This window comes from Cibotium barometz, chromosome 20 (assembly GCF_041138505.1).
Source record: "Cibotium barometz isolate CiBa-2024 chromosome 20, ASM4113850v1, whole genome shotgun sequence".
Taxonomy (NCBI): Eukaryota; Viridiplantae; Streptophyta; class Polypodiopsida; order Cyatheales; family Cibotiaceae; genus Cibotium; species Cibotium barometz.
Genome location: NC_141065.1, coordinates 40,310,951 through 40,338,578, shown reverse-complemented (window position 1 = coordinate 40,338,578; position 27,628 = coordinate 40,310,951). Strand labels below are relative to the sequence as shown.

The following is a 27,628-nucleotide window of genomic DNA, read 5'->3' as shown; positions in this document are numbered from 1 at the left end:
GGATGATTTAAGAACACAAGAAGAGCCAGTGAATAAGGGTGTTTCTCCATACAGCTACAAGGAGGGGGCGAAACACCTCTCTCATTTGAGATCCTGTTGGCGATTGGTCAAAAAAGCAGGTCCATTAGACTTGGATCACAAGAGGCGATACCCAATATGGTGTGTTGACCAAAAATACATACAAGCATACATATGTGCATGTGTACGTGCATTGCACGATTTCTGTGTCAATTCATTTCCTGGTATTCAACTATTGGATTCTCAGCCAATAGGGGATAATCATTTGAAAAGGGAAGGTCACTTTGATGGGGCCATTTATACAAATGTATACAAAAAATCCATATATTTGAGTAAAAATGATACAAACAATCAACGGTGTTCACAAATGATTGCAGGTGAGAAATATTATACATGTACCCAAGTCAAGCATTGGTCCAACACCCATGTGGCTGTCCTGATGAAGTTCTTGAAACCATATAAATAAGCCCAATGCTGATCCAAGCAAAAGCATGGAATTTGTGGAAGATAGAGCACTCTGCTTATTGAAAATGTAATGACATTGATCTGGAGTTTTGGACAAATAATTCTGATGCAGAACTACCCCGCCACCTAAAGCACTGATTGATCACCAAGTTCTGTTGCAGTACAATTGGCACAAAATACTTTAGTCCTTCACAGCAGCAACATGCAAATTTTTTAAGCAATTGGTTGCTTACCTTTTGGGGGAACAAGAACAACCGGACATGGGCAATGATGCGAACAATACTCGCTCACACTTCCTTGGAAAACACTGTATAGACAAAAAGGGCAATGGCATTTATGAAAACTCGGAACTGTGAGCAAGACATACTAAGGACTCTTGTAGGATTTTTCTTTTTTTCCCCAGAGAAAGGGATTCCTATTAAGTATGACTGAAACAGTACAAAATCCCGGCTAAAAAGAAAGGAAAATCCTCATCCCAGAATATAGGGAGATCTCAACAAATTTGGGGCATAATGCTTGTCATGTGCACACGTACATGGTTCATAATCCAAGGCTAACCCTGATAGGCAGCAGACAAACAGCTAGATTAGAGCTCATGCCGCCAATAAGATGGTAGCTCAAGTGGTGAGATGCTTGTCTTGGGACCGAGAGGTCCTGGGTTCAAACCCCCACTAAGTGCTCCCTCGGTGGCATCGCCTACGGGTGGAAAAAAGCGCCTACAGGCGGTGAAATGTGCCTATGGGCAGTGGAAAAATGGAAACTATGGGAGGATCTTGGGCCTAGGGTCAGTCGGAAAAAAGAAAAAGAAGAAGAAAATAAGATTAGGGCTCATGCTAGGGCCAGACAAGCACAGAAAATAGTCCAGAGGACAAGGACCCTATCAACCAGTTTTGGAGTGTTTCTGGAGCAGGTCGGCAGCATAGAGGATTTTTTGGGATTCTCTGCTGGCAACGCCAGATTCTTGGGCATGTTTGGGTCTATAAAAGGCATCTCCTTGCTCATTGTTGATGGTCTCACTCCTTGATGGAGTAGATCCTAGAGTAGAGTTTTCTTTACCCCTTTTGGGAAGGCCCAAGGCCAAAGATATTGTAACCTTTTTATACATCTCTGAATATATTGAAAAGACAACCATCTCTCTCTCTATTCTCTGTCTATGCTGATTGTTCTGGCATCAAGTGTTCCTATGCAGTGCTTAGGGCTGAAAGAAGACTCCCAGATCTTCTGCATCAACATTGGTATCAGAGCTTCAGGCTGATTCTGAGATATGTCGCCCATGTCACACCCACGCACCCAGCCACCCACCCACTCACCCTTACTGCATCGCACATGGATGAAACCCTCACCCGTGTCTTGATCTTTTGGTGGTGTGGTGACCAGGCAACATTGGTATCAGAGCATTAGGCTCAACAAGGTTAAGCATTGATGGTGTCCCAGATGCCACCGTCATCCTTCAAATCCTGGCAACCTTCCTACTCAAAACCTTGCAATCCTCTGATTCCACTCCAAAGTTTGGTGTAGATCTGTGCATCTGTTCCACTCTGTCCCTTGTCCTTCATGCCCTGTCCTCCCTGAACACTTCTTTGGTCTTCTTTTCCCGGGCATTGATCTAGCATCTTCCCTCCACCCGTTGGACGATCATCATCCCTTGGAACCGTTTTCCTGAAAGCTTTCTAGGGATGCCCAAACTGGCATTGAGATTGTCAGGGCTCCCTTTGGGTCTTGCTGAACACCAATCAACCTCATGGGATCTTCTTCCATGTCTGTGTTACCCTTCTTGGACTGTGCACCTGCCATTCATGGTCAGAAGTTGGAAGCCTGTCATCAAGTTTTGGAGGGGATGTCATGTGCATGCCCAATGGACATGGTTAATTCAAAGCTAACACCGGATTTGGCAGCTGATAAACAGCCTGTTTAGGACTCAGAACAGCAGCCGGCAATTGTTTTCCCAGTCGGCAGCATTTATAGTATTTAATGTGATTTTTGGCATTTATTGCTAGAGGACAGATTCCACTAGCTGACAGCATGAAAGCTGGCTGACCAGCTCCTCGAGGTCCTATATAAGGCAAGGCATGGTTTTGTATCATTTATCTCATCTCTCTCTTGGAGATAGATCTAGAACTAGGACTTTGGTAGTCAACGATCACCTTTGAGTGTGCTTCAGGCCACCAGGATTTGTACAGTCATACATACACTTTTGGTAATATAAAATGGCTAATCCAAAGCTAACACCGGATTTGGCAGCTGATAAACAGCCTGTTTAGGACTCAGAACAGCAGCTGGCAGTTGTTTTCCCAATCGGCAGCATTTATAGTATTTAATGTGATTTTTATGGCATTTCTTGCTAGAGGACAGATTCCACTGGCCGACCAGCTCCTTGAGGTCCTATATAAGGCAAGGCATGGTTTTGTATCATTTATCTCATCTCCCTCTTGGAGATGGGTCTAGAACTAGGACTTCGCTAGTCAACAATCACCTTTCGGGTGTGCTTCAGGCCACCAAGATTTGTATAGTCATACATACACTTTTGGTAATATGAATATACAGTAGATTAGGTGAAAACTCTGTTTTTCTCTCTCTTCTCTCCATCTCTTCTACATGGCTGCATCTGTGTGTTCCTAGGAAAGGTGCTTAGGAATGAAAGAAGACACGGAGCTTCCGGGCATGTAAAAATGCTGCCAAGAGAGTCCCATGGGGACCGAAGAGAAGAAAACACCATGGTCCCACTCTCTCATAAACAGGTTGCATTTCACCAGCTCTAGATAGTAGATGGACCCTGTGTGCAGGCCCATGTGGCCATAAGGGTGTGAACGATGTCACTCCATATGCTGCATATACACTGAGCATCATAAATACGAGTGCCCTCCAAATCCTCTGTGCATCTGGATTTTGAAATCTACCATGCTGTAATGCTGGCAATGATCTCCCACACGTGGTGTCAATGCTGTGCGAGGGTGGTGCATACTGTGATTAAGGAATATACTTCTCTGGGCCACACCTACACGTACCAAAATGGCAGGATCAGAATGCCTGCCTTCAAAGAATATGTGTTGGCCAAACTGGGCCAGCCAAGCATTAGCACCCCAAGTAACAAAAATTGGACCTCTCCTCAATCAGCCCAAGAGCCAGGCTATAGATATCAAAAGAATGGGCTATAGATATCGAGATCCTCTGTACTGCTCTGCACTCCCATAAGCAATGATGTACTGTTCTCTAAAGGTGCTGTGCATCTGGGACAGGCTGGATCAGCACCAAAGATAGCTCTCCAATTATTAGTAGGGAGCCCACCATGTGAAAATAGCCAGAAGAAGTAAGAGATCTGGCTCCTCATGTATGAATGCCAAAGTCTATACCAGAATCTCCTCTGGATGGGAGGGGTAATGTTGTGCGCCTCCCAATGTGGAGTCCTCTGGATCTGTCAAAGTAAGAGCAGCCAATCATTACGCAGTGTAGTTGAAAAAAGGCAAGCTCTTAACAGTGTCGACCATCGAGCTGTGAGCCCCCCCAACCTGCGCCCTGCCCTCTGCACATTTGCCTCCCCCCCCTCCTGCCCGCCATTGCCCTCTCCACCCCTTCGCCTGCGCACTGCCCCCTGCCCGCCCTCTCCATCTCTCGCGCTTGCACACTGCCCCCTTCCATCCCTCTCGCCTGTGCGCCTGCCCCCCGCCCTCGCTCGCATCCCGCCTTCTACCCCCTGTCCTCCCTGTCCAGCACTCCCCCTTTTTTCCCCGCCTCCTGCCTGCCCTCTCTCCTCCCCCATCCAGTGCCTCTTTTTGTTTTCTTCTTCCGGCTTGCTTCCCCTGCTCCTCTTCTCCCTTGCCTGCTGGCCGCTTCGCCTCCCCTCCTTTCCCTCTTTCGACCCCCCTCCTCACCTTCCTACTCCACGTTCCCCTACTCGCCTCCCCCCACCCCTTGGGCAGCTCTTCTTTTCGGGCAAGTTTCGGCCTCCTCTGGTCTTGAACCTTCAGGAGGACTTCATGGCAGCCGCTCCATCTCTGACCGATGCCGCCGTTCCTTGCCTCTCCTTTTCAGAAGCGGACCTCTAGCTCCTTGCTTCGACAGCCACATCCTTAGAGGCCTCCACCTTGGTTTGCAAGATTGTGGGTAGCCACCCGATGCGCGGACAGCTCAGGGATCTATTGCAGGTTAGCCTCCTTGCACGCCTGGAAAGATTACTGATATTCATCCTTTGGGGTGTGGCTACTACCATGTTGAGTTCAACTCGACAGCAACGTCGAACAGAGTCATGTAGCTGAGCCCCATTGCACTGTGTATGGCCCAAGCCTTCTTTGCGAGGTGGCAGCACGACTTCGACCTAGCATCCGACCCTTAGGCTGGCATTTTAAGTTTTCCTATGACAATCTGCTTCCCAAGCCTTAGGAAGGAATACCTTCCTCTCCTCTCGGCGTGATAAGTGGTGCTATCGGGAGAGTGATGGAATCCCCCTCCTCCGCCGCTTCGGTTCTTGCTTAGGCAGCCAGGATTCCATTCCTTCGTATCTACATAGCCTCTCCAGAGGCAGTGCCGCATGCCAATTCTCTTTGTTCCCTCCGGGGAGCCCCTGTTCTGTAGAGAGTGGAGTATTCTGGCCTCCCAGGCCAATGCTTCATATGCAGGCACATGGGACATCTCGCTAGAGCTTGTCGTCGCCGTCAGTCCAGGAGACCGCCTCCAATGCCCCGCTGCCCGTTATTCGGAATGACTAGGCATAAAGGGCGCGTAGGCAGTGAATCAGGTCCCAGGCCAATGCTTCATATGCAGGCAGATGGGACCTCTCTCTAGAGCTTGTCCTCGCCGTCAATCCAGGAGACTGCCTCCAATGGTCCCCCCTCTGGCTCAAATCCTCTTCAGGGGGGTGGGAGGGAAGTCGGCCCCCAAGCAGCAGAGCACCAAGATCCGGCCACGGCCGATATTGATGCTGGAGAGTGGCAGACTGTTGGCCTGAGATGGAGCCGCCAGCCAACTTCCAGAGTTGAGCGGCACCGCCGAGCGTGCCTGGCTGGCATAGCATAGGAGGATACGATTTCGTCAGAGACCTGTTTCGAGCATTTATCTCAATAGCCACCCAACGGTGATAAACCCCCCACAATTACCTCGATGAACCCACCTCCGGCCCCTCCTATTTGGAGGTCGTTACCTCGCCGAGATTCCTCTCCAGGTTCCCAGATCCTAGTGAGGCCCTCTGGCCCTACTTCGGTAGACCCTTCCTCTGAGGAGGATTCCTCCCCTCCTCTTCCTTCTTCAGCTATCCCCCCCCCCCCCCCCAAACCTTCGTCTTTAGCTCTCCCCGCAATAGCTTCCTCTAACCCGACTCCTTCAGAGTCCCCTCTTCCCCCTCCTTCCACCTCTCCAGAGCATTCCTCCCGCCCTCCAGCCGTGCAAGACCCAAAGTGGAGGCAGCCGGCGAGTTCAGTCTGCCGCTTGATTCATTGTTTCTCGGAGCCAATCTGAGATGACCATTGCTGCCTCTCTGAAGAGGGCTCTCCAGCCAGAGTCACCCCGCGCACACCCCCCCGCCCCCCCAGGGATCTGGAGCAACCAGTGGATTACAGTTTCTTCTGATGTCTCCTTGTCGAAGGAACTGGTATTTTCGAGGAGACGGTGGCTCCCATTTGGATTTGTGCGGTGTTTCATCACTCCAAGCCCTCCACGCCAAAGAGTGGCGCAGAGGTCATTTTACTCTTGGTTCGAGCTAGAGATGGGAGATTTGTAGCAGCATTGCTACATGGCACATCTGGAGAGCTCAATGCAGCGAAGCCATCGAAGGCACCCACACCCCACCTACGTAGTCCAACAAGAGCATCTCGCTCGATATCATTCATACCCTCCACGACCAATGGGGGAAGCTTCAGGGTGCTTCTAACCGTATGCAGAAGCGTTGGGAAGCCTTCTTGAGGTTTTGGCGACCTGGTCCTTTTCTCACAGATAGTGGTGGTGAGCCCACTTGGCACTACACACCACCTGTGTGGTTATTCCCTCCCCCACCCCTTTTATGAGATAGCCTTCTCCTCATAGAGCAGCTAGCCAGAGGAGAAGAGCATCCTTCCCCCCTTTTTTGTTCTTCAATCCTCGCTCCGTACATGAAGGTGAGTTTGTATCTAGCCTTTTAAGGCTGTTTTCTGTTAACTAATAGATAGCTCATTTCTCATCTTTCTCCCTTTCGGAGATTCTCCATGACTATGCATCTGTTCCAATGTTGTCCCCTTGCATTCATACCCTTGTCCCTCAATGCACTGACTTATGATTGATGATTGAGGTTGATCAAGGCACCTAACTAAGGCTGCTGATCCTATTCCCAAGAGTCCATTGAGGTACTCCTTTGAGGACCTAACTTCCATGGGCTAAAACTGAGGATTCACATAGTGATGCCTGACGTTCTTGATGCTTCTTGATTGCTTGCGTTTACCTTGCTTTTGAACCTGTACACCCCTTATGACAATGCCCTTGATAATTGCGACAATGCCCTTGTGGTGCAAGTATGATACCCCTGGGGTGGAGGTTGGTCCTCACGCGATGAAGGCAGGGCATCATCATCAGTGCAACATATGTACAATAATAGTACCTTTTGTCACGTGCATCCCACACTTGGATGCCACATGGACAAATGCATGAATTTAGGTCATGGAGCATTAAATAAACAGGCCGACCCTGTTTGCTACCACCAACCAGCATAGAAAGGCACTATAAAAGCCTAAGCAAGAGATTCATTTGGTTATCTTACAACTCACAAAGGGTTGCAGAATTCCAAGGGCCAGGACAGCCAAGGGAAACTCTACAGCCAAGGTGAAGGTGAAACGTCAAGAACCACAAGATTTTACAGATTTGCATCATTGTAATAAAGCAAATACACCATCTGTGTGGTGGGGGCCCTACAGAGGGTATTCCGGACGCAACACTATGTCCGACTCTCTCTCTCTCTCTCTCTCTCTCTCTCTCCCCACATAGGCCCTTGGGGTCTTCCATAGACGTTGATATAACTTTCTTTCTTTCTTCTTTCTTCTTCTTCTTCTTCTCTCATTACAAGAGCCATTTTCTACACCTCTCACCAGATGATTTTATCACCCGCCCGGCTTACATGGATGTACACCTATCACATGGGATACGTTGTGCCATTGGACAGATCCGGACCTCATCACATCAGCTACGGATTGAGACAGGGCAATATGTGCATCAGATCTCGGATGACAGTAGGTGTCAGCTATGTGTAGGCATATGCTCACTTATGGTAGTGCTATGTGTGAACAGGGCTTAACCAAGGGCACTTTTTCCCATGTGGTTTTTCCCCTTGGACATCAAGTGTGAAAGGACACATATAATATTTTGTAGTTCTATATTACATTTGGTATCAGAGCTGGGAGCTGGCCCTGGAGTGGTGGCTGTGCAGAATCTGCTAAAAAAAACTACAAAATTCCGTCGGCGCTGTGTTTTTTCCGTCGACTGCGAATTTCCGTCGACACTGTTTTTCCGTCGACGTCCGTCCGCCAGTTCCGTCCAGCTGCTCCACCATCCGGCCGCCAGAAACGGGCGGCACTAGTGGGGAGCCCACCACCTCCGCCCAGTCTCACGGGCGGCACCGCCTCTGCATCCGGCGGTTACACTCCAGCAGCCGGTGGCGCTCCTATCCGGCCTCTGCATCCGGCGGTTATACTCCTCTGCATCCGGCGGCCGCTCCGTCCCGACTGCCCGCCATCGCCGTTCAGTTCCGGCCGACCACTCGCCATTCAGTTCCGCCCGCCATCGCCCACCGGTTTCGTTCCAGTCGGCCGTTGCTGTTCCGTTCCCACGGCGCCCGCGTAATCCTCCTACGTCACGGCCTTCGTCATCGTCGCCGTCGCCCAGCATCGACCCTGACCCCGCTCGCCGTTCAGCTCAGGCCGCACTTTCCCTTCCGTTCCGACCAACCATGCCCGCCGTTGCCTCCCGTGCGTGCCCGTTGCCCAACGCGCCTGTGGCTGGTACGCTCCGGACGTCTACAACAGCCGCAGCCGTCCTGAGCCCTCCGTGCTAGTGCAAGGCCGCCGGCGGGTCCTGCCCGACACCAGCCCTCTGCAAACCTCTTCGTCGACTGCAGCTCTCCTCGACACCTGCACGGTTCCGCCTCCACCTTGCTGCCAGGTACACGCAGCAGCCTTGAATCTCCACCTGCAACGTCTCCCCGGCTGTGCAACATTGCTGCCCAGGTACCTGTGTTTCAGTAAACAAAATAGGGTTTGCCAGGAAGATTTGAATTTGCAGGTGGTGCAGGATTCAAGAAATTTGGGGAATTTATCAATTTCAGGACAAATTGAAAAAATTGGGCATTTTGCTTTGCCTGCAATTTGGGGGTTTTTGAAATTGAGGTCAAAATCAGCAAATTGAACCTCTCTTATTTGCGAAAATTCGGGGGTTTTTCAAAATTGAGGTCAAAATTGGCAAATTGAAGCTCTTACATTTGCAGAAATTTGGGGCTTTTGTGAAAATTGGCCAATTAGATGCACATTGAAGCGATTGGAGTGCATAAAAATTGGGGATTTTCTGATTGGAGCATGTAATTGGGCATTACAGCTATGATTTGTCGCGTATGTATACACATTGAGTGTAATTGGACAATTTGGTGCAGGTTTACACTTGCTTTGGTTTGCAAGCATACATTTGCGCAGGACATTTGGTTGCCTGGCAGTGCACATTGGTGCTTGGTTTGCTTGCAGCTATACTTTGTTGACATGGCACAGAATGCTACGGATGTATTTGGTGTGCTCACCCAGGAGGACAAGCTGGATGGATCTAACTACTCCCTCTGGAGTTTTATGATCCGTAATTTGCTGGTAGCCAAAGGGCTTTGGGGCATCGTGTGTGGTGATGACACACGCCCACATACCATTCAGCCACCCACGCCTCAAAGGGGAGGTGCTCAAAGAGCTCCTGATGTAGATCCTGCTCCCACACAAGAGCAGAAGAGATGGGACTCTAGAGATGCACAGGCCATGTCATTGATAGCCCTTTCAGTCAAAAGGACTATTATTCCGCACATTCGTTCATGCAAGACATCGAAGCTTGCATGGGACACATTGGAAGCAATGTATCAGGTACGCAACGAGGCAAGAGTTGCCTACTTGAAGAGGCAATTGGATCTTCTTTCTATGGATGAGGGTGACTCCATGGCAGATCATCTCACCAAAGTGAAAGATTTGCAGGAACAATTGCTCAACATTGATGAGGTTATCCCAGACAGACAAATGGTCACCAACACTCTTCATTCTTTACCGCCTTCCTACTTGGGCTTTCACACCTCTCTCAACCTCTCAATGAGAGGAGGTGGTGATCCCGTCACTTTTGAAGAGCTCGTGGGTTTACTCTTGCAGGAAGAGCAAACAAGAGCAAACATATCGAGCAACCGTGGTGGAGAAAAGGCATTTACAGCCAAGGATAAGGGTAAAGCAAAGAGCTTTAAGCATGGGGGACAACAGTCTAGCAAGGCTGGTCATGGACAGCCCTCTTCTACTGGTGAAAAGTCTGACAAAGGGGATGCAAACAAGCCCAAAAAGAAGGGCAAATGTCACTACTGCCATTTGGATGGACACTATTGGGTAGACAGGTTACTTGTTGGAGGGGTGGAGCACAAAAAATTCTCAGCTGCACTGCCTCTGGGACTGCCCTGCAGCATAGCAACTACGCCGCAGGGTAATGCTGCTGTTCATGCAGGGCTGCCCCTACACCTGATTCACAGTCGGGCCCTGCCTTACGCTCTGTGGAAGACTGCACTAGCATGCTGCTACACCTTGATCTACATCATATCATTGTAGTAGAGCCTTAGCAAGTTCCCTGGTCATGTTAGGAGCCCTCTACACAGTGGGACACCAAGTGGGAGTTACTTGGCAGCCTCAAACGTGGCTCATCATATGCCAGCACGATGCACAGGGAAAAAAAACACCACCAAATCCCCCGCCCCTCCTCTTCCAAGCAAGAGCCTCCATTAGAGGTGGATGGCTGGAATCTGCTATGAACTCACATCCTCACGTGCATTAACATTTAAGTCCATATTTTAAGATTACTTAACCACCACACAGACAAAATGTTTCAAACAAATTATAAACGTGCAACATTGTGCCCTCATCAATAAGAGGGGAGAAGCTGCACCTTTTTAGAATCCCATGGCTACATCTCCCCAACACCACTGCTATTGGATTGATCCTTTTCGCTTCTTCAACAATCGCCTTGGCAACTTCACCACTGATTATCTGCACTTCTGTTTTGACCTGTCCTACACACAAAAGAAATTGGATTCAGAAGTTAGATACAGGCGCTTCAATTCAGAAAATATTTACATGAAACTGATTTTTTGCTAAGGTCCTAAGCCTTTATGCTGTTTGAAATCATGCAATGCCCAAATTCTACCCAGCCAACTTCTGCAAAATATTTTTCTAAAAAAACATCAACAACTGGGGCACCCAATTATCCAATCCCATTAGCTCCTAAGCCACACCCAAGCCTGTAACTGGTGTTCATCAAGGTGACACCTCCCATTGCAACTAAAAGCAGCAAGAAACTTTCACAACGGGTAACATCTAATGTCACCAAAGATCGTCATCGACCTGTTCAAAAAGCCCAACATGCCTGTTACACATTGCAGAAGCAATGTGATTTAAGGAATTCTTTACTTAGTACTTTGGTGAAATATACTTAACTTGAAGAGATAACAGAGAAAAAGTTGAGACAAGTACAACATTCTGTCCTTGCCACGTCAGTACAAAGGCCTGCAAACAAACCTCCGAATGATTAACTTTTGCCTGATCCAAAACTTTTCAGTTGTCCAACCATCCATGACGAAACACTATAGCCTATCCTCCGGTAGCCCATGGGAAGAACACTCCAAAGGACGACCTCGTAAAAGTCCATCTACACTCCAGCCACTAATGCCTAGATTGATGACAATAACTGCTTGTCATGTGCATGTACATGGACATGCCTAATCCAAGGCTAATCCTTGAAGGGCAGCAGATAAAACAGTAGATTAAGGCACAAGCCAGGCACAGATAAATACAGCAGAAGCCAGATATGATCAAGATTCAAGATTCTGTCAGCAGCCACGTGTAGGAAGGCATGAACCTCTTGTCTCAGTAGCATATTCGATTCATAGACCACTTGAAGCTGGCTGATAGCAGTCAGCCAGGTGGACTGGCAGCCAAAGGGGCTATAAAAGGTCATGGTGGAGATCATTGTAGTCGTCTCACTCTTTGATGGAGTAGACCATAGAATAGGTTTTTGTTTACCTTTTTGTGAAGGCCTAAGGCCACACTCATTGTACCCTTTTGTACTCTTATGAATATACTGAAAATACAGCCATCTCTCTTTTTCTATTCTCTGTCTATGCTGATAGTTCTTGCATCAGGTGTTGCTATGCGGTACTTAGGGCTGAAAGAAGACTACCAAAGCTTCCACATGTAACATTGGTATCAGAGAAAAAGGGGATGTCAATGTGCATGCACATGGACATGCCTAATCCAAGGCTAATCCCTGAAGGGCAGCAGATAAAATAGTAGATTAAGGCACAAGCTAGGCATAGATAAATACAGCAGAAGCCACATATGATCAAGATCTTGTCGGCCACGTCCAATGCATCCATCCTGAAGGAAGAAAGCAGTACCAAGAACAATACTCCTTGGAAGAGCTAGACCAAATATGTATCCATCAGTACTGCTCAACACCTGAATGTCTAGACCACCATCTTGTGGAACATACTCCAAGTAATACATCTGTTGATGGCTGTTGTCAGTGCAATCTCCAAAAAATCTTTTCACTGAGAAGACACCCATTGGTATATCCTCCAAAGGTGAAGACAAATCTTTCATATGTCCTCTTGTGGTGCCTCCATGACATTAGACATTGAAGATACTCCACCCAATCCAAACAACAGGTGAGAAGAGTCCTCTTGTTGAGAAGTACGAGCCTCGGTTGTAGACGCCAAATCCGGAACGCTAGGGTAACAATCCTAGACCATTAGAAATGTACTCCATGCTTGCTTTGAGACCTTGAACAAGCTATGCGGGATCCATGGACCATAACCAACAGCTCGAAACAAGTGATAAAGAATGATGGCAATGGTTGCAACCCTTCATATTGAGGAAGCGTGGGTGGGATTAAGGGGGGCACCAATACACCAGGAAGAACCAAATAGTGACTTCTCCCAAACCCGACCTTGTGCACTCGTGGAATTAAGGGGCTCTACACTATCCAAGCAGTCAAGGCACAAGGGTGCTAGAAAAGGAAAAATTTGCAAGTTCACTAGGCTCTCATACCAACTGTAGAATACTTGTGCCTATGTGCTAGGGTTTTCAAAGATAGAGAGCACTAGAAACACGCATACAACACACACAAGAGTCCTAAATTACTGCTCTATATTATGTACAAGAAAGAAGAGCTACAACTCGAATTCAAGTACAAGAAGTGGCTGAGAAATAGCAACGATACCCGATGCGAGAGAGCTCCCTAAGCCTGTTGCCCAACTTCCAGCCCCACCCCCCCCCACCCTGCGCGCACTTCCCCCAACTGGCACCCCCCCCTTCGCCTTCTCCTGCCCTTGCTCCAAGCTGAAGATCTCCTTCTTTCTCTCGCTCTTAGCTCATCGAACCCTAGCTTTGGACACGTCGCTGGCAATCATAGGCAAGCCAACGAGCTGTTGTTGTGGCAGCCCTGAGGAGAGCCAGAGACATTGCCTGTCAGACTACCCCCACGCACAACAGGTATGGCAGCGCATCCTCCGCCTATTCACCTCCGATCTGAGCACCGCCCGTACTGTCACGTGGGGGACTGTAGCTTGGGTTGTAGAGGCAGGCAAGGCCTTGCTTTACAAGGATGATGGACGAGGCCCTGCATTGAGTCTCGCTCACATGCGCATCTCTATGACGACTGCAGTGGCAGTCCCAATACGGCCGTGGACTCGAGAGTCACACACTAGCTCCTGATGGGAGATCATCAGCAGCATAGCAGCTTGGCAGTTCAAATGTGTTCAAATCATCTTGTCTGGTCAACTGTGACCAATGCCACCCTGTTATGGTGGGAGGATTACTTGTAAAATCATGCCATGGCAAATTGTGACAACTGTGTAGGGTGGTCCTAAAGAAGTTCACTCCCATTGATTTCGTAGGATTGCAGAAGCAATGGGAGAATTCTTCTCAGAAGCAAGGTATGCAGGTAACTTAGTACTATGGACACCGTACAACCAAGGACAACTACAATCTTAGTGGGGGAGAATGTGACACACCTACAGATTAGCATGGAGCAGGCACTAGGGCAGGTCAATCAACAGATAACAGCACGAAACGTACTTTTAATTAAGGTTATTTTGAAATTTTTGGCCAACCAACCAGCCCACAATCTACATGAAGCTGGCAGACCAGCCTAGGACTACGCAATTCCACCTATAAATAGGACCCTTCTCCTCTCTAGTCAACAATCATCAAACATTCAGCATTCTACAGCAACCAAGCAGTAGAGAAGGGCCCACGCGTGCATTTGAAGACAAGAATCAGTAGAAGGCAGCCAGCCTTTGACGAGCAGCAGCGATCTCCACCACCTTTGGGCAATTCTACTTCTGTCTTGGTCATTTGTATATTCCAGACAGCCACTGCCCTTTCTTGGTTGTAGGATTGGGCTTGGGCTCTCAAAATTAATACGAGATTAGCACAGATTACTAGTGTGTGATTGTGTTTGCGCAAATCTTCTGCTATCCATCTTTCCCATGTCTCTAAAGTCAGTCTTGTTGACCGCTCTGTGGTCTCCTAGTTGGCACCTAGCTCAAAGGATCGCATACCTAGAACCCTCCTAGAGTTAAAATAACCCGCATTGAATCCAAGATCAATGACCACCATAGAATCTGGCCTGCTAAAAGTCATGGCCATCGTTAAGTATAGAAAAACGCCTCTCAGTAGAGCAATTCTGCATGTGATGGGAGACTGACAGAGCTGGTGGTGGAGCTGGGAGCATTGGATAGCGATAAGTTGCAATCCTGAAATCACCAGAGGGGACATCAGCACGTTTTGAATAAAAGGGTGATTCTCAAATCACTGGACACATCAGCACAGTCAGAACGCAATGGTGACATCTTCTGCAAGTTCATAGGAGGTCAACTGCAACCTGCTTGACTGGAATCAGAGTGATGGACAACTGTGACAATACTTCCTGACAGCTTACACTCTTAAACCTACCATCATGCAATGTTATATCAACATGAAATCTAAGGTTGAGGTGACACACCATGGCAACTTCATAAGCCTCCACAGCTAGTTTTTCCATCAATGCTGAAGTAGCCTCAAAAAGAGCCTGGGGCGACTCGTCACTTGAATTAATTCGTTTGTCTCCAGGGGGATCTGCATTGCATTAAAAGAATATATAGTCAAACAAATGAATGTACAATATTACACCTAGAACATTGAAAGTACATGCATAAGCAATTACAAACAACATTCATTTCCACTATGCTCGTCCCTGATATGGTAAAACCAGCACTTAACACGTAATAACTGTTGGGTTAGGCTTAAACCCAATGTGCAAGAAATGGAGGCAGAAAAAAGCACAAAGAGAGAGAGAGAGAGAGAGAGAGAGAGAGAAAATGAAATGAAATGAAATGATATATTAACGTCTTCAAAAGGCCAAAATGACCTATGAGACCAAAAAGGTTACAACAATTGGTGGATCTGATACAATGTCTGTGTAAGGAAAGCTAAAAACAACTAAACAACTAACTGAAACTGAAACAACTATGAGGAAAAGTACGGTACCAGGAACGCCTAATGGATAACATCTAGGAGGAAAACTCCAGCAACAAAGGTAAGCATCATACACATCACTATCCAAAGATGTCTCTCATCGGTCGATGGCGGATATCCTCAATGTCCTCCATGGTGAGTACTCTGACTGGACGTCTCCCATGCCGTGCTAGTATGATCCTGATCCTCTGTTGTAGTCTCCGCCGGTGTCGAGATGGGCCTCTCATCTTGGGGCGCCTGGACCGCCCCAGCTCTATAGCCCGATCAATCAGTGTACCTCTGGTGCGGCTGTACTCTGGGGCTAGCTGCAATGCCTGCTGACCTGACTGCTCAATCTCTGGTCGAAAGAAGTCTGTAATCTGCCTCTGTAGGTGTCTCTCCCTCTCTGATCCCCTCCCTCTCAGGAGACCCTCTCTATGTCTACGCAGCTCCAGCAAGTACAATCCGAGGCATCTCTGATCCTGGTATCTCAACCACATGATGCTGAATGTATTAGAATGATAAGGTTGTGTGTACACAACCACAAGTACAAGGAATAAATAGAATGCAGTCCATATGGTGTCCTTTCACACTGGGTGGTCAAGGGGGAAAACCCCCTTCAATATAGAAGGTAAAAAGTGCCCCTTATAAGCCTATGTTCACACCTAGCACCGCCACTATGAGTTTTCCTACAAATCCCCCCTGTAGTGATAGTGTGAATATGTACAGGATAGCAAATCACTCTCCAAATGAGAGTAAGCTCAAAACTTAGCGAGAAACATCAAACTTCTCTCTAGGCAATGCCCTAGTAAACAGATCTGCAATGTTCTCAACGGTCAACCAATGCTTTGTCCTTGGGCTGTGCATAAATTTGCTCAATTGGGACACTCCAAACTGTATGTCCGGCCTTGTGTTACATAAGTATATGAGGCAGCCAACAACATGGCTGTAAAAAGTAGCATCACAAGGCTCTCCTACATCATACATACTCAGCCTAAGCCTAGGTTCTACCGGAGTAAAAATAGGCTTACAATCCTGAAATTTGAATCACTAGCAGTCCCTTTATGTACTAGGACTGCAGCAGCAAAACAATGTCCTCTTCTAATTATATAAACTGTATGCCCAAATAATACAGCCCGAGATCTGACATCTCAAATGAGGATTCAAGATCAGCCTTGAATGCTGCAATTTTATCCTCATTGGTCCTTGTTAGCAACATATCATATCTACATATAGGATGATAATAATCAAATCCTCTTTGTCCACCTTGATGTAGAGGGTACTCTCCGTTGGACTATTCTAGAAGCCATGTGTAACAAGCAGAAGCTTGGTGGAAGAATCGATAACTTCAATGCTCAAAATTTAGCAATCGTTCGTGACGAAGATAACACACAGCATGGAGAAAGATGTGTAGAAAAAGAGAGAGAGAGAGAGAGAGAGAGAGAAAGAAAGAAAGATATATTAACGTCTACGAGAGGCCAAAGTCGGCCTATGAGACAAAAAATAATACAACTGTGTTCTTCCGGTCATCGGAAGAAAAGAAAGAAAAGAAAAAGTGTGCATGTGTCTGGATACAACTGTGAATCATCATGGATCGGTGGAGCCCATATACAAACAATATAAGGGGGGTGGGGATGTGGATGGAGTGCTAAGGCAAGATGCATCTCTATATGCTGAAGGGGTAGTACAAGCATGCTATGCAGATCTATGTCTAACTCCATCCAGTGCCATAAGAGGGATATAAGATATCATACATCGCCGATGCTGAGGCTGTGAATGGCATGAACATGTACCCCGAGTCTGAATGAAAGCGAGCTAGCCTCTCCTGTGTCTCCATCTGGTGTCTCATTCGGATAGCTGCTATCTCTCGATGACGGAGTCGGGGTGCTCTATGTCCAGTCTGTCTAGGTCTCCTCCTGGCTCTCAATTCCTCTGCTCTCTGTGCGGTCACCCCACGTGGTACATCAGCTGGCACTGGCATAGCTCTCTGGAAGAAATCTGAGCTGGGACTGTCTCCCACCCCTAGTGGGAGCGGGTGTCTGCAGGAGTCTCTCTCGAGAACTATAAAGCTCTAGTAGTAGTCTGCCAAGCTGTCGCTGGTCCGAGGCCTCCTCCAACTGATGTAGTGAAGAGTGCTCCTCAAACAATCCGGCATATCTATCTCTGACCCCCTGGTGGGCTCTACATCTACATACAAAGTGATCCTCAGTCTCCACCTCCTCGCGGCACAATCTGCATATCCGCTCAGCTCTAGGAACCCGTGCCGCTCTCCCAGCCTCTATCTCTAGCTGATGTGATGAGACTCGTAGCTGTCCAATAGCAACACGAGAGCTATGTGGCATGTATACATCCATGTACTGCGGTCGATGTATAAACCCATCCCCTGAGATGCTCATAAAGTGGTCTCTGTAATACAGCATCTTCGGTGGTAGTGGGCTCTCTGGTGCTGTCCATGTCTCCTGTATGTAGTGCTACCATATGTCCTGTCTCATCACTCTGTTCCTCTCATTGAGAGAGAGGTAACCCCGTGGAGCAGACTGATCATACTGAAAAGGTGGCAACCGCTCAATGTCTATCCCATGATGTGAGAACCACTGTAGCATCTGTGCATACCAAGATCCAGTGTGTCCAGCCTCGGCCAGCTGTCTGGATGCCTCAAAAGCTCAGCAGGATAATCTCTCCATGGGCATCTCCCTCATCCTGTATATAAAGGAGATCGTCTGGAACAATGCCTCCACTGCCATAGGTGGTGCAGCAAACTCAGCTCGAACAATGTCGTGCGGGACGGATGGTTTGCTGCGTATCATCCTCGAGAGCATCAAGATCTGTGGTCTCTCCAGCTGTACCCATGTGGAGGCTGCAAGCCCTGGTGCCCAAACCGCTGCTGCATACATCAAGGCTGGTGTCACTAATGTATCAAAGAGCCACCCCTTCGTGCGGGGTTCCTGAAAATGTGCCTGATGACACTGACGCTCAAGGCTAGCAAGAGCTGCATACCCCCGGGTCACCCTGTCTCGGACTGCCTGAGCCATGGAGAAGCGTCCAGCTGAGCTAGTAAATGTGATGCCAAGGTAAACATAAGAGCTCACCACCTCGACCCGCCCTCCTGCTAATGTGAGAGTAGTGTGGCTCCTGACTGCGGGTGAAGTGTGGAAGATCATAACCTTCGTTTTCCCAAGGTTCACTGTGAGCCCCTGCTGTGCGCAGAAGTCATCAAGAGACACAAGGTGTCTTTGAAGCCCAACCTGCATGTCGGATACCAAGACGATGTCATCAGCATAAAGTATAACATGGACAGTAATACCTGATAGCTCAACCCCAGAGCCTCCTCCCTGTGTGATGTAATCGACCACCTCATCAATATAGAGCCCAAAGAGCGTGGGGGAGAGCGGGCACCCCTGCTTCACACCAATGGTGCTAGCAACTGTGTCGGACAAGCCTCCTGGGCATCGGACTCTCCCAAAGACCTGCTCATATAGCCTGTATACGCCCCACATCATGTCTGAAGGTATGCCTAGTATCTGTAGTCGCCGAAAGAGGCGCTCTCTGGGCACAGTATCAAATGCCTTGCGGAAATCCACAAAGCAAAGAGATGAGCAAGAAATGGTGCCAATGTATCAATAGCATAGATGAGATGCTCTCCCTGTAATCCTGTATGATCTGTCGCCCGTCCATGTTGGAGTCGGTATATGGCTCTCCTAACCATAGGTGGGGTGAAGAAGGTGGAGACTGTGGAGCATGGCTCTGTGGGCTGTGGTATAGGGGGTTGTGAAGGCTATCATAAAGTCTCTCTGCATATGTCTGCCAGGTCTGAGGATCGGCAATAGGTGTGGGAGGACGGGGCTCTCTGAGTCTCCTCCAACCAGCAGCAGCATCTCTGCTCATGAGCATGTGATATGTGTCCCAGTACTGAGCCTCCTCATAAGCTCGCCGCTTACGGCGGGTGAGAGTATGCATCCTCCTGCCTGCCTGCCTCCGGGTGATCTCCCCACGAGTCCTCTGCACTCGGAGACTGCAGTAAAGGTTTCTGCACTCATCATCATACCATCGGTTCTGGGGCATGCTCCCAGATGTAGGTGGCCGTCCTGTTTGTATGTGGTGTGGGAAACTCCTCGCGGCTGCGGAGTGCAGTACATGTGAGAGCTGGGAGGTGAGCATGGCCATGGGTGCCGATGGATCTAAGGCAAATAGCTGATCATGAACATGATAGTCGTACACCTCGGCTAGGTCCTGAGTGAAGTGAAAAATAGTGCGTGGTGGCTGTATGATGGGTGGGTGGGTCTCCAATAAGCTCCTGAAAGTGAGGGATAGGTATGTATGATCCGCCCCAATGGGGCATGGTGGTACAGTGAAGTGAGACACCATATCTGCTGCCTCCCGGGATCCCATCACATAATCCACTGTACTACTGCCGCCTCCCACTGGAAAGCAAGTCAACCCACCTAAATCTGGCCACTGAGTCATCCCATTATAAATAACGAGATGGTGTCGGGCCCCAAGCTCCAGCAAATGTTGCCCATATCTAGTGCTGTCAGCTCCTCCATCAGCGGAGATCCGAGTGGTCCCTGTATCCTGTGTAGGCTCTAGTCTCAGGGGATCCTCAAAGTCATAGATCTCGCACTGTCTGCTCTGAGTCCGTGCATTGAAGTCCCCCATCAAGAAGACTTCTCCCAGTGTCGAATAGTGTAAGATCTCCTCAGATAAGACAGAGTATGGAGACTCACTAGCCTCTCCTCCACCCGCCTCCTCGGTGGTGGCAAACCGCGACCCCTTCGGAGGAAAGTAGCAAAGGGCGATATAAATCCATCTGGTCTCCGAGAGGCATAAGCTAATCCACATGTATCTCGCCTCCGAGTCTCGTGCTACAACTCGAACATGCTCATGTAACCCATGCCTGAAAAGCACTGCAATACCTCCTGAACCTCAGGAGGTGGCCTGTCTCATCCCCTGTCGGTGAGCTGACTCCCACTGATAACCCTCAACCCGTGGTAAGCCCCTCTCCGGGCTCTCATGTGTCTCTGTCATCAAGATGATATCCCGGCCCTCCATCACCTCCTCAAGTCTCCCTGGATGTGTCCATAGGACTCCATTACAGTTCCAGATTGCTATGTGTATCTCTTTGTCTTCATGTTGTTTCCTCCGTGTCTCATAGGCCAGATGGCGCTATTCGACCCTCTTCCCATCAATGTAGATGTGACCATCCCTATAATGTGCCTTCTTTCCTTCTTTGCGTGCCGCCTTGATCTTCGGCATGCATAATCTTCTGTGCTCCAGTTGCATCCATGTGAGGTCATCATCGAAGTAGATGGGGTCCCCTGGCAAGCTCCTCAAGATAGCCCGTCTTCTCTAAGAGGCCATAGTGGCCTATGAGACCAAAACTGAGAGTACATCTAAAGTTGGTGTCTCATCAAAGAGAACAACTAAATGAGACTAAAAAGTACAAAAAATTGATTGTCCTACAGTTATAAGAACAGAACTGTAAGACTCCGAGATGATACTGAGTAGAAAATACTGAAAAATGTATATCAAGTAGATCCATGTATGCTGGTCAGTTGAAGTGTTGCCCTCTCCTTAGATCAAGTATCTCCGCCATGGGGCTGTCTAGAATGGAGAGGTCGTAGAAGCGAGGTAGGCACCTCTGATGCCGAGCAATAATGGCTCTGATCTGGCGATGGTGAGGATGCCGTGGTCAGGATCCTGGTGGGAGTGGCCGACGAGCATGACATAAGATAACTGCTCTATCAATGGTGACTCCCTGGGAGCGTGGTCAGTGCCCTAATGGCCCAATGGAGGAGGTATCAGGAGGTGTGTGGGCTGGGTTGCTAGTGCTGGTGCCGAAGAAATCTGTCAAGGTCCTCTGTCTAGGTACATCATGGCTCGGCCTCCTGTCTGCCAAGAGGGTCTCTCTGTGTCTCCTGAGCTCAAGTAGAAAACAATCCCAGGCATCTCTGATCCTCAAACTCCATTACCCTGCGTAACAGCCCAAAACCCTCTCGAAAGAGGCAGTGATATCTCCCTCGGATCTCATAATAGACTGTACATCGGCAAATGTATTGTAATCGGGAGTACCTCTGCTGAGGGAGCTCCCATAGCCGCTGTAAAAATATAACTGCCTGGAATAGGGCCTCGGTTACTACTCGTGGGGCACCTAGCTCAGCCCGAACAATCTCCTGTGGTACTGATGATTTTCTCCGAATCATGCGGACAATCATCATAATCAGTGGTCTCTCCATTTGCCTCCATCCCTCATCTGTCCCTCTCTGAGATCTGTGATGTATACTGGGCCCCCAAATTGGAGCTCCGTACAAGAGGGTCGGTGTGACAAGCGTATCAAATAGCCACAATTTGGTGCGTGGCTCCTGAAACTGTATGTGTGCACACTGCCTCTCAAGTGCCCCCAAGGCTGCATGCCCTCGAGCTTATCTAGCTGCTGCTGCCTCCTTCAGGGAGGAACGCGGTCCTGTGAAAGTAACTCCCAAGTAGACATATGACGTGACGTACTCTACTGGCTCCCCTCGGAAAGTGTACTGAGGCTCTGATCTCGTCACCCATGCCTGTGTGGTGTTAAACACCATAACCTTGGTTTTCCCAAGGTTCACTGTCGGATCTCTATCCGCACAGAAAGCCTGCAATGCATCCAGGTGTCTCTGTAATCCCTCCGGAGAGTCTGAGATTAGAACAATATCATCAACATATAACAAGATGGGTATCAACACCCCTGCCAGGCATGCCCTGGGCATCCCAATCTATCTACATAATCAGAGACCGCATCGATGTACAGTCCAAAGAGGGTGGGCGATAGCGGGCATCCCTGCTTCACCCCTATCGTGCTGGTCACCCTATCAGATAGTCAACCTGAGCTCGGACTCTGCCTATCACAGACTCATACAAAGCATATATCCCCCACTGCATATCCTCGGGTACCTCAATGTCATGCAATCTGTGCATAAGCCTGGCACGTGGTACGGTATCGAAGGCTTTGCGGAAGTCCACAAAGCAGCAGTATATCCTTCTCTTCTGTGCCCTGCCCTCTTCAATAAGTGCCCGAAGTGTCAGTATGTGATCCAAGGTAGTAAATCCTCTCCTGAAGCCAGCCTGTCCATGTGCTCGATGATCGTCCTGTAGTTGCCTGGTACCATGGGGTCCCCACTCTTAAAGAGTGGTACAATGATATGCTCTGCCCAACTTGTCCCTCACAAATGGCACGATTAAACACATGTACGATGAGCGGAGCCAAAGTGTCTCGTGCATATGAGAAGTGCTCTCCAACTAGCCCATCATGATCCTATGCCTTTCCATTCTATAACCTGTCTATCGCATCTAGCACCATCCGCATAGTAAAAAAGGTGCTGCTAGCCGGTCTAGCTCCCAGTGGAGGGGGGGTGGGGGGCTGTCCTGGTGCATCATATAGCTCTCTAGCATAAGTATGCCATGCCTCAGGTGCAGTAATCAAAGTACCAGGCTGTCTCTCCTGAAACATCTTCCATGCCCTCTTGCTGTCCTTCCCCAGGAAGCGTTGGTAGATCTCCTCCTCTAGCTTAGCCAGATAGGCTCGTTTCTTCCTCCGCACAAGGCGCCGAAAGATCATCCTGGCCTGTCTATGCGTGTGAGACCCAATGGCAATCTCACGCTGTAGCTGTGCTCGTGTCTCACGACACTCATCATCATACCAACTGTTCTGTGGGGCAGTGCTGCGGGGGTGGGTGGAAGGGATCATAGTGCAGGGAAACGCATATGAGGCGGATGCATGTAGTACACCTGCCAATCCTCTCGTGATCTCGTCCAGAGGGCTATGCGGGTCTAAAGCGAACAAGCCATCAGATATTGCATCTCGATAAACCCCAACTGTCTCACGTGTAAACTGATATCTCGGGTACCTAGGTAGATGAGTGGCTGGCCCATCTCTCGAGGATCTACCTACTAGCGTGAAACTCAGGTATGCATGATCGGCTGCTATGCCAATAGGCCTACTGGAAATCGTGAAACCCCGCACATCAGGTATCAATGAAGGAGATCCCATCAAGTAGTCCACTGTCCTCGCTCCCCCTTTAGAGTTCCAGTGTGTGAGAGCATCTGATCCTTGCTATCTCGATAAGCCATTGTATATGACCAACCCATGTGCACTCCCGAGTGTGAGAAAATGCTTGCCATAATCTGTAATCTCCCCCTCATCCTGTGCTGATCTTTGCAACCCTACATCCTCTGACGTGTACATAGCCTCTTGAGTATCATACAACTCTGTCTGCTCTGTGCCTGTACGTGCATTAAAGTCTCCCAATAGTAATATGTCTCCCATGCTGGCAAACCTCATGATATCATCATATAGCGGCATATAGGGCGACTCTCCTGATGGTGCAAACCTGGAGTGGGCTGGGGGAAAGTATGGTCTTGGACCAAGAGGAAAGATTCTCGAACCCCCCACAGGGCGGAGGTTCGGAGGCCTTAACTGGCCAACGGTCAAAAGGCCGTTACAAGGGCAAAGGGAAGGCTTCACCGGAGAAGTCTTCTGAGAAGAAGTCCGACGCTGACAGCGAGAAAGGCCACTATTGGAGGCAGTGTCCCAAGCGGAACACCGAGAAGGGTGAAGAATCGTCAGCAGCAATCGTGAAGACTCCAGCATTTGTGCACCTGGAGGTGATGGACACCGATGTTTCATTTTCTTCGGGCAGGGAGGAGGTTGGAGGACTCGCCGCTACGGGAGTGGATTCTAGACAGTGGTGCTTCCAGGCACATGACTCCTCGTTCAGATTTACAGGATCTCTGCCGGTATTCTGGTCACATTCTTACTGGGGATACATCCACTATCCTAGTTCATAGTGAGGGCAGGTTGGAGATAGTTCCCGATGGCAGAGGGGGGAAGCATTCCTCCCGGGTGTTGTATGTTCCCACACTTGGTTTTCATCTGTTGTCAGTGCGTCAGGTTTGCAAGACTGGCGTACGGGTGGAGTTTGATGAGCATTTTGTTGCTCTTCGGGACAAGACAACACGCCAGGTAGTTTGGGAAGGTGGAGTGGAGAATGGAGTTTACAAGCTTTCAGCACTCTCTCTCCCAGGTCCTCAGTTTGTGATGAGTGGCAGTGTGGTAATGGCCACTTAAGTGTGGATACGTTGCAGGTGCAGGCTTTCCAGTACCAGATGGAGGATAGCTTGCCAGTTGATGGCATCAGTTGGCAGGATTTCCAGTACAGATGTTGGTAGTTCTTGTGTTCGTCAATTAGAGGAAACTTTACAGGTGACTTATGCTCTAATGTCTCATAATATTCGGGACAAAGAAACTCCTGTAGATGAGGAAGTTCTTACCACGGGAACCTATTGGAAAGCCAGGCAGGTGGCAGTTGATTACTTGCAGAAGGAGGTGGTTGTTGCACATTCTCCAGGCTTTGTGGTTCCGGATTCAGAGGGGATAGTTTACAGGTTTCAAAAGGCCTTGCGTGGTCTTCAGTAGGTTTCCAGGACTTGGCTTCCGACCGTATAACAGGTGTTAATCCTTGTGAGCAGTATGATGCCTCTTTGACTCGGAAGCAGAATGGTTCATTGATTTGGTTGATGGATACCAGATTGGACGGGAGATTCCTGATGAGGCTGTTGAGCTCATGTTTGTAGATGACTCTTTGGGAGGCAGGATTGCGTATCTTGTGGTTTCTGCAGCATGCGAAGGATCTTGGTCTCTTTTACACGAGGGGGATTGATGGATGGAGTCCGACTCCACAGTTGGAGTGACTCAGATTAGGGAGGAGATCCAGACACAAGGAGATCTACTTCAGGCCCAGGAGCAGTTTTATGGAGCAATAAGAGGCAGTCATCTATTGCCTTGTCGTTGACAAAGGCAGCGTACCAAGCTGCTTGTGATGCTGCTTGTGAGGTGGTGAGGTTGCAGAGGTTGCATGGCAGGATTGGGCTTCCACCGGAGGAACCCACGGTCATCCAGAGGCACTTTGTTCGTGCACAGATTGTTGCTGATGACATCTTGCTAGAGTTTTGTTCGACGGAGGACAGTACAGTGGACCTCTTCACGAAGTCGCTATCTCAGGCTTTGCTCAGGCGGCACTCCAGCTCCCTGTGGTTGGTTTCACAGCCAGGAGCTGAGAGGGGGTGTTAGAAGTCATCTCCTATCTTTACTGATACACCAGGGCCTCTGTTGTGGGTGTGCCCGCCCTTGTAGGTGTTTTCTCATTTTTCCTCACTCCTCGTATTTTTCCCCCATTTTTCTGTGGCTTGGGGGGCAACCCTGAGGTGGCAGGAGGTCCTAGTTCTTGGCCGACTACATCTGAGTGATTATTGGTGCTGGCCAACTGTGTGTGGACACCTGGACACCTTCTTGATGCTGACTAACAGTATACAGGGCTGGCCGACTGGGCATTATGCTGGTCGTGGAGATTGGACCCCTGTCGGCTGTCCTACAGCAGAAAATGACCCCACAACCCTTGCCACATTTGTGTCTTGTAGTATCTTGTATTTTCCGAGATCTTGTGTATATAGAGCAGAGTTACACGCCTCTATCTCTCTCCTTCTCTTGTGCTGTTTTTCTGCACTGTTCTTGCTCTAGTGTTTCCAGATTTTGTCATCATCTCCGTTGCGTATTCTGACATTTTAAGCCAAGTATGCTTTGAAAGCATCAGACATATACTCCTCCCTCCTACTCCCCCCCTCGATCACTACAGAGGATTTGCACTTTGCAACCTGTCTCATTTTCAGCCCTTGCAACATAGTGCTGAAAGCACATAAAAACCTCCGATTTTTTTTCCAGAGGGTAGACCCAAGCAAATCTAGAGTAATCGTCTATGAATGTTACAAAGTACATATGTTTTCTAAGTGACACTGTCCTCATACGACCACATACATCACTCCGTATGAACTGTTATTTATGATCACCGAACCATCCTTTGGGGAAGCATTCAATGCATTTTGCCAAGAATGCATCCTTCACATATGTATATGGGACGTAGCTCAACATTTGCATGTCCTATACCATTTTATGCCTTTGCAAAGGCATTAGACTGCCAAAATTTACATGTCCAAACCTAACATGCCATAACTCTACCTCTTGCATGGTAGAAGTAGGAGTAGTGACTAGACAAGTATCATGTGTTCTCTTTTCAAATCTATCCAAATGATAGAGGCCATGGTATAGTGTCCCAAAAGTGCCTATCACATAGTCCTTCTCACGGTCCCTCACTGTGCACCTGTCATCCTCAAAATTGAGAACAAACAACAGATTCTTCTTAATCCCTGGCACATAAAGTGTATCGGGCAAGCATAAGTCTGTACCATCAACTATTGTGAGCATGATCTCACCAATGCCTTTCAAAGGGTAAGAGAAGTTATTTGCACATGTGTGAAAGGGAAGTATAAAAGGTTATGCTTGGCCTAGTAGCATGATTCTTCAAAGTATGAGGAATGCTTGTCCCCAAGTCTGGAATACCATTTGTCAAAGCATTTGATGAACCCCTCCTTGTTGCTAAATAAAGTGTTATAGTCTTTGAACGGAAGCCCCGGTAAATGCGGGGCTTCCGCATTTACCGGGGCTTCCGTTCAAAGACTATAACACTTCTCCTTTTTACCTTCTAGCATTGGGTAGGTATCAAGATAGCATGCTTCAAATAAATGCAACCTTTGAATCATTTGGAAGAGCATTGAAACACTAAGGGAAGAGAAAAGAGGGCAATAGCAATAATTTCAGGACATTAACTGGCTGAAGATTGCATTAGTGAGCATTTACTGGTTAAGGATTTTATTATCTGGCTAAAGAACATAATAATAAATGGTTAGGCGTTGCTGCGCGCGCTTACACACACAGAGACTTAACTGGGCAGGACGTGAACAAGGTGCAGAGTGTCAGCGAGGCGGCAGAGATGGGAGATGGCCCAATCAAAGGCGTGCTTGCTGTTGGGCGAGTGGTCCACGGCAACCAGGATAGCCCGCCCGCGTCGCCTTCCGCCCACCTCTCTGCCCAGCTCCTCATGATGATGATGATGATGATGGTGCTGTGCATCTTCCATTGGCCGGCGAAGTGTGTGTTTGGCTCTTCACGTGCACAGGAGTAATGCTTTCCCTCCGTTGACTCGTCGCCCTCGAGTATTTTGACGTGCGTAGCCGTCTTACCCCACGTTGGAATCATACGCAATTGCATGATATTGAACGTTTGCAACAGTTTTTTTTTTTTCACCAGCAGTGCCGTAGTAGAGCAATTGGTGAAGCGTGCGTGGGTTTGGGGTAAGGTCTCAACTCTCATCCTTATCGTCTTCTTGACACTTCACAAATAAAAATCTCGCTTTACAAAAAAACAGTTTTTTTAATGACACGATTTTAACCAAATAAAATTAATGTGTTTGTGATAGCTGCGTTAAAATTAATCGCATCAGATTCTGTATTTAGATTTTGTATATGTATACCTATTATGCATAAGGAAGGTTCTCAAATAAGGG

The 27,628-nt window shown here is 48.4% G+C and overlaps 1 protein-coding gene across 1 annotated transcript; it reads right to left on the bottom strand.

Moving 5' to 3' along the window:
• Positions 1-328: 328 nt before the first annotated feature.
• On the bottom strand, positions 329-27,407 carry RD2 (Adenine nucleotide alpha hydrolases-like superfamily protein). Its single transcript, XM_086814841.1, has 5 exons — positions 27,010-27,407; positions 14,713-14,825; positions 10,597-10,715; positions 717-790; positions 329-635 (listed from the first exon to the last, which is right to left on the bottom strand). Exons 1-5 carry the CDS (start codon positions 27,200-27,202, stop codon positions 610-612), a joined length of 525 nt encoding a protein of 174 aa, XP_086670967.1. The 5' UTR covers positions 27,203-27,407; the 3' UTR covers positions 329-609.
• Between the last annotated feature and the right edge of the window lie 221 nt (positions 27,408-27,628).